Source organism: Anopheles coluzzii, chromosome 2 (genome assembly GCF_943734685.1).
Source record: "Anopheles coluzzii chromosome 2, AcolN3, whole genome shotgun sequence".
Lineage (NCBI taxonomy): Eukaryota > Metazoa > Arthropoda > Insecta > Diptera > Culicidae > Anopheles > Anopheles coluzzii.
Genome location: NC_064670.1, coordinates 12,396,574 through 12,406,390, shown reverse-complemented (window position 1 = coordinate 12,406,390; position 9,817 = coordinate 12,396,574). Strand labels below are relative to the sequence as shown.

The 9,817-nt window shown below is 53.1% G+C and overlaps 2 protein-coding genes across 2 annotated transcripts; both read left to right on the top strand.

Annotated features, from left to right (window-relative positions):
* Positions 1–254: 254 nt before the first annotated feature.
* On the top strand, positions 255–7,657 carry LOC120952292 (uncharacterized). Its single transcript, XM_040371558.2, has 7 exons — positions 255–2,813; positions 3,379–4,343; positions 4,436–4,569; positions 4,663–4,738; positions 5,861–5,955; positions 6,027–6,357; positions 6,441–7,657. The coding sequence occupies exons 1-7, from the start codon at positions 2,410–2,412 to the stop codon at positions 7,001–7,003; spliced, it is 2,568 nt and encodes an 855-aa protein (XP_040227492.2). The 5' UTR covers positions 255–2,409; the 3' UTR covers positions 7,004–7,657.
* LOC120952298 (uncharacterized) lies at positions 7,600–9,723 on the top strand. The gene is made up of 3 exons (XM_040371569.2): positions 7,600–7,734; positions 8,356–8,535; positions 9,044–9,723. The coding sequence occupies exons 1-3, from the start codon at positions 7,709–7,711 to the stop codon at positions 9,663–9,665; spliced, it is 828 nt and encodes a 275-aa protein (XP_040227503.2). The 5' UTR covers positions 7,600–7,708; the 3' UTR covers positions 9,666–9,723.
* Positions 9,724–9,817: the final 94 nt, after the last annotated feature.

Sequence of the window (9,817 nt, the reverse complement as noted above, 5' to 3'; positions counted from 1 at the left end):
TGGCGTTCGATGACAACGTCAACTGCGCATCAAGGGTTGCCTCAAACCCTGAAAGCAGTCGTACGGGGATTATTACTTAAAAATTGCTTGCACCTTGGATTGCAGGTGCGAGAAAAAATGAAGATAAATTTAATTCAAATTCATTCGGTGCAACTGCAAGCATTTTTCTGCTTTGGAAGTTAATTGCAACGGAAAAAAGAGCATCGAACGGCAGGGGCTCGAATGTTCGAAAATGTCCATTCCATCCCGCTCAACCCTGAAGCAACCGCTTGTCAAAAACCCTGGTCGCCCTTCAAATCGGTTGCGTGAGCGAGCAGACAGATGCCAGGTGCGGTTGTGCGAGCGAGCGCACTCTACACCACACCTGCTTCGGGGACCAGGCCAGCCGTCGTGCTCGTGGTGTGGAAGTAAATTTTTGGCTGATAACAAGCGCCAAAAATATTGGTGTTTGAATGTTGCGAAAGCACCACCGTGTCCCACCTTTCAGTGTCCCATCATCGCGGTAGTGGTGCGAACAGTGTTCTCCCAAGGGAGAAAAAGTAGAACGGCCTTTCTTCCATCCCGCCCTCCACCTTCCCAATATTCCAGACCCGGTGCCATGACGGATTAGTGTGTCGAGTGTTTGCGGAATTCCTTTCCTGTAGCGCCTGCATGCCCCGGGCCTGCCCCGACCAGATGGTGGTTTGGATGGTTTCGAAATTAGAAGCAGTAGAAAAAAAAAGGTGCAAAAGTCAAAAGTGCGCAACAACCAGGTCTGGTGGGAGCAGAGGTGAACAAGAGAAAAAAAAGGCAAACCGAAGCACACGGAGCAGCACTAACGATATGATAGCGCGAAGCCGATGATGATGATGATGATGGTGCTGGGGCGATGATGGCTGTGATTTGATTGATAGTTCAGTGTTGTTCCTATCGTGTTCCTCCTCCTCCTCCCTCTGGCCAATACTCCTACGCACGTCCCGTCCAGCTCTCGAAACATTGTGCAAGCAACTCCGTCTAACCCACTGCCCCTCCCCTCATCTTCAACCTGAAGAAAAGCAACAACAACAAAACAAAAAGAAACGTGCTCCCTCCGAAGTTGGCAAGAGACGTAAAAAAGTCCTTGATTGAAGGAAAAAATCCGAAACTCAGCCATGCGGTTAGAACACTGACCGCGACTGTGTATGTGTGCGCGAGTGTGCGTGTGTGTGTGTGTGACAAAAGTGCCCCCCCCCCTTCCCTCTCGTCCCGCTACCGTGGCCTAAACCTCAGCGCAAAACACCGACCGACCGCGGTCGTGCCAGTTGTGCGGGCTGTGTAGTGGACGGGCACGACGACTGTCTCTGTGCGGTACCGATATTTTTGCAACAAAATCCGTGCGCGAGCGAGACGGCGAGCGAGATCTCGAGTAGTGTGGGATGCTGTGGTGCGCGGATCGCCGCACGGAAGAAGAAAGGGATACGATCGCGCTCTAGACGCTGACAAAAGAGTTTGCCCACGCACAACGGACCGCGAGGGCGTAAAATAGCAGCTCTTGCGTCGGACCGCGCTCTGACCGCGACACGTCCGGGGAGCAAAACTGGGCGGAGGGAGTGAGCCCAGAAAGTGGTCGTCGTCACAGCAGCCGCCGCTGCCGCTGTGTGGTTAGTGATAGTGTGTGCGAGAATCAACCAACAATCACGTTCCGCGCACGTTCCACCCTTCATCGCCCATCCCCAGCCCATCGACGGCCGTGCGCTCGTCTCTTCGTCGCGAGCGAACCAGAAAGGGAGAACGTGTGAAGGTCGTCGGTGCCGTCGGTCAGCGTATTAGAGGGCCCCCGACGTTGCCCCGAAGTTTCGCGCCAAACGAACGCGCGCGACGGTGCGATATTGTTTTTCGCCTTGCGCATATCGCATCATGGTAACGCATCCGCCGTTGTTGCGGTGACCAGCTCCGACTCCGACTCGGCACAGTCCTCTGTCTCAACCACCACCACCGCCGGGACAGCAATCCTTCCCGTTGCCGTCATCCATTTATTTGTGTGTGCTTGTGTGTGAGTGTGTGTGTTGACACCCAGAGGAAGTGGTGTGTGGTAGTGAAGAAGCAGAAAAAAACGAAAAAGAAAAGAAGGTGTGAAACAAAACACAAGCCCGTCACAAACAGCTGTTGGCTGTAGAGTGTGGTGTGGGAACGTCGCGCGGGCCAGGCACACTTGACCGCGTTAATACACCCCTGTCGTTACCGTGACGACAGCGAGCGCCGTACCATCGCATCGCACGTTGCAGCGGAAGCGACCGTGTGCCGTCGCCGCCGTGTGTGTGTGTGTTTGTGTTCTTTAGCGCTTTAGCAGCGTGTTGTGTTTCCTCATGCCAGTGCGGCGCATCCAGTAGCGGCGCAAAATCACAGTTCCAAAAGGGGAATAGGGGGTGAAGCAAGCGAAGGGGCGGTAGTATGGCGACCGGGGCCCGCGGCGACCGGAAGATGCGGGTGGTGGCGCTGGTCAGCGGCGGCAAGGACAGCACGTACAACATGATGCAGGTGGTGGCGGAGGGCCACGAGCTGGTCGCGCTGGCCAACCTGCATCCGAAGGACCGGGACGAGCTGGACAGCTACATGTACCAGACGGTGGGCCACCAGGGGATCGAGAAGCTGGCCCAGGCGATGGAGCTGCCACTGTACCGGCGCATGACGCGCGGCCACTCGATCAACACCAAGGGCCACTACGAGCCGACCGAGGACGACGAGGTGGAGGATCTGTACGAGCTGCTGGCGGAGGTGCAGCTGGAGCAGCGCGTCGAGGCGGTGGCCGTCGGTGCCATCCTGTCCGACTATCAGCGCGTACGGGTGGAGAATGTGTAAGTGCTCCGGGGCGGTGCTGTGTGCTGTGTGCTGCACTTGCCGCTGTGACTCCGCGGGGTATGGGCAGGAATGGGAATGGCGTTTGTCTGTTATCTTATCGGACGGCATGTTTGTCCGTCTCGTTGCAACCGGTCCTTTACACGTGTTTTACATTGTTGTGTCATGCTCGTGCTCGCGGCAGCTGGGAGACGCACGGGGATGTTCGGATGTTGCGGGTTTACCAGAGTAGACAGATCTATTTTTTCCTATGCCTGTAACTAATGATTGAGGGGAAAAATGATAAGAATAAGCACATGACGTAAATGAGGAAATAATAGAGAGGTAATACAGGCAACCCAATCCGACCTAGCTCCGACCTTGCGTTAACGACGATGCGAATCAAGCCGTCCGCGAGTAAGCCACAAGATTAAGACACTCGGGCGGGAAGATTCAGATTTGAATGATTTACAATACACACGCACTCACACACACACACGCACACAGTGCTCTCGGGCTGAGTTGGGCTGCAACATTGCATGCATCGAATTAAATCTCCCTCCCTTGTTTACTTCCTGCTTTTAGCTGCACCCGGCTGAACCTTATCTCGCTCGCGTACCTGTGGCGCCGGGACCAGACCGAGCTGCTGCAGGAGATGATCGACTGTCAGGTGCACGCGATCATCATCAAGGTGGCGGCACTCGGGCTCATGCCGGACCGGCACCTGGGCAAATCGCTCAAGGAGCTGCAGCCGCACCTGCTGCTGATGCGCGACAAGTACGGGCTGAACGTGTGCGGCGAGGGCGGCGAGTACGAAACGTTCACGCTCGACTGCCCGCTGTTCCGCAGCCGGATCGTGGTGGACGACGTGCAGACGGTCATCAGCTCGGCCGATCCGGTCTGCCCGGTCGGCTATCTGAACTTCACCAAGCTGCGGCTGGTGCCGAAGGAGCGCATCGAGCCGGTGCTGATCAAAAACTCGCTCGACTTTATCCACGATCTGAACGAGTCGAGCTACAGCGATCTGAGCGACCCGGACCTGAGCGAAACCGAGCTGGAGCTGATCGAGCGCAGCAGCTGCGGGCTGGTGCCCGGGCTCGGTGCGGTCTCCCGCGGCAGCGTCATGCGCAGCTCCTTCAGCAAGGACGATCTGAGCGGGATCGGGATGACGGCGGCAGGTACTGCGGTAGTGCTGTCCCGCAGCAACAGCATCACGAAGGAGCTGACGCTGTGCACGAGCCTCGAAACGTGCGCCCCGTTTAGCAGCAAATCACCCGTCCGGATCGTGACGAAGGCGCGCTCCTGCATCGGGGCGGGCGAGGGTAGTAGCGTTGGCACGGCCCCGGGCTCACTGTCACTGAACGACGGGCCGATGGTGGTGTGTCCGGTGGAGGTGCTGCCTCCGTTTCAGTACGCGCGCGAAAGCCGACCGCTGGCCAACAAACCGCGCGCGATCGTCAACTCGAAGGGCTGGATGTGGGTGGCTGGCGTGCAGGGGTGCGGGCAGGACTCGCGGCAAGCCATGGCCAGCGCACTGGCGACGCTGGAAGGTAACGGGCAGCGTCCCACGAAAACTGCGTTCGATCGACCGATTTTCTTCCTCTAACGCACTTTTCGCGTTTCTCTTGTTTTGTTTTTGCAGAAATGATTCAATCGCACTCGTTCACGCTGCGCCAGATATGCTACATTACGCTGTACGTGCGAAATATGACCGAATATAGCTTTATCAACGAAATCTACTCAACGGTGTTCGCATTCCCGAATCCTCCGACGCGAGTAAGTAGCAAGGCAGCGTGGCGCGCTCCTGCCTCCCGATCTCGAACGTATTTACCGAACGTTTTTCTGTTCTTTTTCCCGTCCTCCCGGTAGGTGTGCGTGGAATGTCCCCTGCCGGCGGATTGCGCCGTCGTTCTGGAGGCTGTTGCTTTTAATCCCGTTTCTAGTGGTAAGTTCAAATCACGATCGAGGAAATAGGGCAAGGTAGGTAAAGACGGACACCTTAGGGAAAATGTAAAAAATCTTGCAATATATTAATACAACGACCATGTAAATGTACATGTACATTATCTTAAACTCGGATTTTATCAGAAAATGTGTTGAAACTTTTAAGTTTCTATCGCTTCTTCTCTTCTATTCTCTTTAGGAAATTCTCTTAAAAAAAATTACTCAGCGGAAATTCTGCGATCACAACATATTTGAGGGACTTTTTACAGGGTTTTCCAGGAGTTCTCATAGCTGTGGGAGACTTTATTGACTCTTTATTATACGACATGAACTTATCGGAATGGGAATTGGACTCTATAGCACTATTGTTCAAATCCAATAAGAATTTCACAGGCGCATGTCTAAATAGAGTCCATTTTCCATCATATGAAGTTCACTTCCAATAGGAAAGAGAGTCTGTAATAGGCGCAGCCATATTTTCCTTTGAAGATTGAACTTTTTGATATTTGTAATCCCAATATCTATTCATCTATTCCTGAACTAATTCATATCAGTGTTCGCTCTTTTTGTGGATTAAAGTTGTCCAAGTCATTACAAGATATTGGTTTTTGTGAAGTGCCTCATCAGCGTCGAGCAGTAATAGCATAAATAGTGTTTCATTTCTCGTTAATTTCAATACTTGCTCTAGTCGCTGGAAGGTTTATATCTTCGAAATACATTTATTAAAGATGTTTGATTGAATACATGCATCACCAATTGATATAAGAAATAAAATAAATCAACAAATTCGGTGTCCATCTTTCCCTACGACAGAGTGTCCGTCTTTCCTGCTTTGGTGTCAATAAACCATCAAGAACAAGAATTTTTATTACTCTCATTCTTGTTCTTTCGTCAGTTTTTTGCTCGTGATAATCACGACAACTCACTCATGTAATAAAACTTCCGAAACTATAAACAATGCAAGTTACAGAGCTTAAAATTATATTTTCCATGCATTCATAAGAAGTGTCCATCTTACCCGTAGTGTCCGTCTTTCCTTCCCCTTTACATCTTTGCAAAGCCATGTCAAAGTTCAAATAAAAAGGCCTCTAATGGGTGGTTTTTAAACACTCTATTCCTACAGCGTCGGAACTGGAACACAAACGACAGACAATGCACGTGCAGGGCATTTCTCATTGGGCACCGGCCAACATCGGCACCTACAGCCAATCGACCAAAGTAAGCATCGACGCGGGAAAAGGGGATGTACTCATGACTAAACTTGCCTTCCATACATTTCCCCCCCACAGGTTGGCCACATCACGTACATCTCTGGGCAGATTGCGCTCGTGCCGGGCAGCATGACGATCATCGAGGGCGGCATCAGGCAGCAGTGCAAGCTGACACTGCGCCACCTCAGCCGAATAGCGAAGGCAATGAATGCGCAGGGCGGCCAGCTGCGGGACGTTGTGCAGGGCATCTGTTTCGTGACGCACCCGAGCTACATCTACGAGGCCCGGCGGCAGTGGGAACGGCGGACGGCGAACGCGATCATCGACTACATCGTGGTGCCGGCGCTGCCCCGCGGCGCCCTGGTCGAGTGGCAGGTGTGGGCCCATTCGCACAACGACAAGTTTGACTGTAAGTAGTTGCCATTGTGCCGCAAAAGTGCTTAGTTCGCCTTCCTAATTCTCCTAACACTCTACTCCGTCCGCCCGGTACAGACGAGGAAACGGGCTGCTCGATCGGCGAGTACTCGATATCGATACGGCGGCGCTGGAACTACGAAAACAACTGCGCCTCGATCGTGTGCTACGTGTCGACCGGGCTGGCCACCTCCACCACCAAGCTGACCGAGCTGACCGACGACTATCTGCACCATCACAGCCAGCTGGCGCAGCGGATCACGCGCGACCACCTGCACGACACGATCGCGTACGTGCTGCGCAAGCTGCTGCAGGCGTACCCGGGCCTGCTCGGCACCAGCCCGTCCTCGCCGTCCGCCGCCAGCAACTCAGATGAGCCGGCCGGCACCGGCGACGAGGACCAGATCGTGCGGCCCCATGCGACGCGGGGGGCCGCACCACCACCGCCGCCGTCGGTCCATCTGCGCGTGTTCTACCAGGTCGATGCCGTGCCGTCCGTACAGTTTCTGATCGATGCGATCGAGAGCTTTCTGGTGTCGCCGGCGAACCGGGCCCGCATCGCGTACACCGTCATACCGGCCTGCCATCTGCAGAACTTTAGCACCTTCATCTCCATCTGCGGGCTGCGGCATCACGAGTAGTGGTGGCACTGCGGGTACGGTAAATTAGGGAGCAAGTATCTTTTCCTTTTTGTGTCATTTTTTCCCCCTTTGGCAAGTAAAGAACGCGAACGAACGGGTGACCCAGGTGTAGAATGCCAAAGGCCAAAGCCGAGCGGAGGCAGCACCACGAAAGGCACTAAAATAAAATAAAAAAAGCGGCTAGGGACAAAACACTTTTTAACCCTCCCGGGGCACACTACCTAAGCCAGCAGAAAGCAGGGGTGGCGTGTGAAAAAGTCTAAACTCGAGAGGCAAAACGCGGAAGAATCGAAGACGATACTACTAGTTCGAGTACCAATAGTTCTGCATGTTTGTGTGTTTGTATGTGCGAGTTATTACGCGTGTGTGTGTGTGTATGCGTGTTTGTGTGAATGTGTGTGTGTGTGTTCATAATGATATGTGCTTGTGGCGGATGCACACTAGATAGGAGCTCCTAGGTAGAGCGTATAAAGTTTGAACGGGCGGCGAGAAGGGCACTCACGAAGCCGCCGTCGTTTGCGGGCCATGCGATATTGTTGGATTATTAGGAAGAACAAGCAGTAGGAGAAGAAGAAGAAGAAGAAGCAGAAGAAGAAAACAAATATTGTATATTAAACTGTTGATCACTACACCATTTGATGGAGCGAAACATTACGACCCGACTACATGGCGTGCGTCTCTTTGCGTTGCTAAGTAACCGAAAATATGGCATCACTCGAATTGTACATCCCGTAAGTATTGCTACTTCGGTGGAAGCTGCCTGTGAACCTGTTTTTCTTATAGATATGGTGCAAGAGATAATTCTGTGCGGCAATCAACACCTTCTCCTCCCCCAGTGTAGTGATAAGAATTGTTACTTAGTTTCAAAGATATTGCATACGGCTCCAGCAGAATTGGTTGCTGCTTCCCTGTCCGTACACTCGTGCCGGTGCTGCTGCATCGACGATCACAAACATACAGTGCGTGCTGTACACATTGTACATCAGCGCAAATCTTACCCAAGACCGGTTTTCTGCTACTATCACCACCTCGCCGAAGATATGACCGAATACGCCCTACATCGCGTCCCAGAAGCAACTTCAATGGTGTGCGTTCTTGCTCCCCCTCCTATGTTGTCGCAATGGTGATGGTGATGGTGTGCTGGCTGTACAGGCCCTTATCAATCTTGTTTGTTGCGAGTGCTGTGCTCCCCAATTGATTACACACCGAGCAGTGCTGCTTTCTTCCCCGGTTGGAGGAGGAGGGCTGTGTATGTGTAGGTGTGTTTGCGTGTGCTAGTATACTTCATATTTCCCCCATCTCTTTCGTGTATGCGGTCGATCGTACCATCTCCTAATTGATACACGGCGTAGTAACACAACAGCTGACGATTCGCGGCAATCGAAGGGCTCGACGTGCAGCAGCAGTACCCCAGCAGTAGTACCCCAGACCCCACCGAACGGGCGAGACACGCGCGCTCCGTCCAAGATGCCGACCACGTCCAAGTTCTTGCAATCGACCCGGAAAATTATCGGTGCTGGCGTAAACTACAAGTAGGTATCGGGGTCAGAGGTTTAATTTATTTTCTTCACTGTATCTTTCAAAATCAAAGGAATGGAATGGAGGTGGTGCTGAGGTGAAGAGGACGGCTCCCCCCTTTTTTTTTGGTTGGGTGGGGGAAACACAATTGTACTAAAAAATAATTAAACTTTTGGAACCTAAAACCACAGCTCAGTTCAAATGAATCGTTTCGATTACTTACAATTAAATGCAACTTCGCATTTTCGTGCTTAATTTCTCACTTCTTTCGCTGGTTCATTTCGCCTTCAACCACATAAAGGACGGAAGAAACTAATGACTTTCTGAGGGTGCGCTAAACTAATCGTTGTACCCACAACCACTAAGCTACTCCTTCTCCGTATCCTGAGTGTGTTCGTGTGGCAAATGAATGCGTCTAATACTTCGGAACGAAACCGAACCCCCTCCCCCCCCCCCGCTGTCTTCGCCTGTCTGTCCACTAAAAACGGTTATTAACATAATTTCTTCCTGTTTTTGTCGTAGAGAAATTTTGCGCCTCACAAACTCCCCCAAGCCGGATGCACCCGTCATCTTCTTCAAGCCCATCTCGTCCCTGCTGGACGCGGGCAGTTGCTCGACTGGCTCCACCGGCACCCCGCCAACCATCCGCATCCCGCGCGTCTTCGGCGGCGTAATCAACTTCGAGGCCGAGCTGGGCGTCATCATCGGGCGGCGCTGCGCGAATGTGCCCACCGACCAGGCGATGGCGTACGTCGGTGGCTACTGTCTCGCCCTCGACATGACCGGCATGGACTTTATACTGGACGCCCGGCCGAAGGGACTGCCCTGGTGCCTTGGCAAGGGGTTCGACACGTCCACGCCGGTCAGCGCGCTGGTGCAGCGGGCCGACCTGCCCAACCCGGACGATGTGCGCGTCTGGTGCGAGGTGAACGGTGTGCGCAAGCAGGACGACAGTACGCGCAATCTGATCTTCCCGATCGCGGAGCTGATCGCGTACGTGTCGCGCTTCATGACGCTGGAGGAGAACGATCTGCTGCTGACGGGTACGCCGGCCGGTGCTGGCCCAGTACGCCACGGGGACGTTATTGTGTGTGGGCTGGGGGAGGACCTGTTGACGATGCGCTGCCAGGTGGCTGATGAGTAGCAGGGGGAGGTTGAGAAACTTAAACATATCAACGGAATAAATTCGTTCTCCCTGTCTATGTGTGTGTGTGTGTGTGTCTGTGTTGGATTATATCCTGTACGGTCATTACTGTCAGGTGACATGCTTCTCGTGCTGTTTCGAGATACAACATG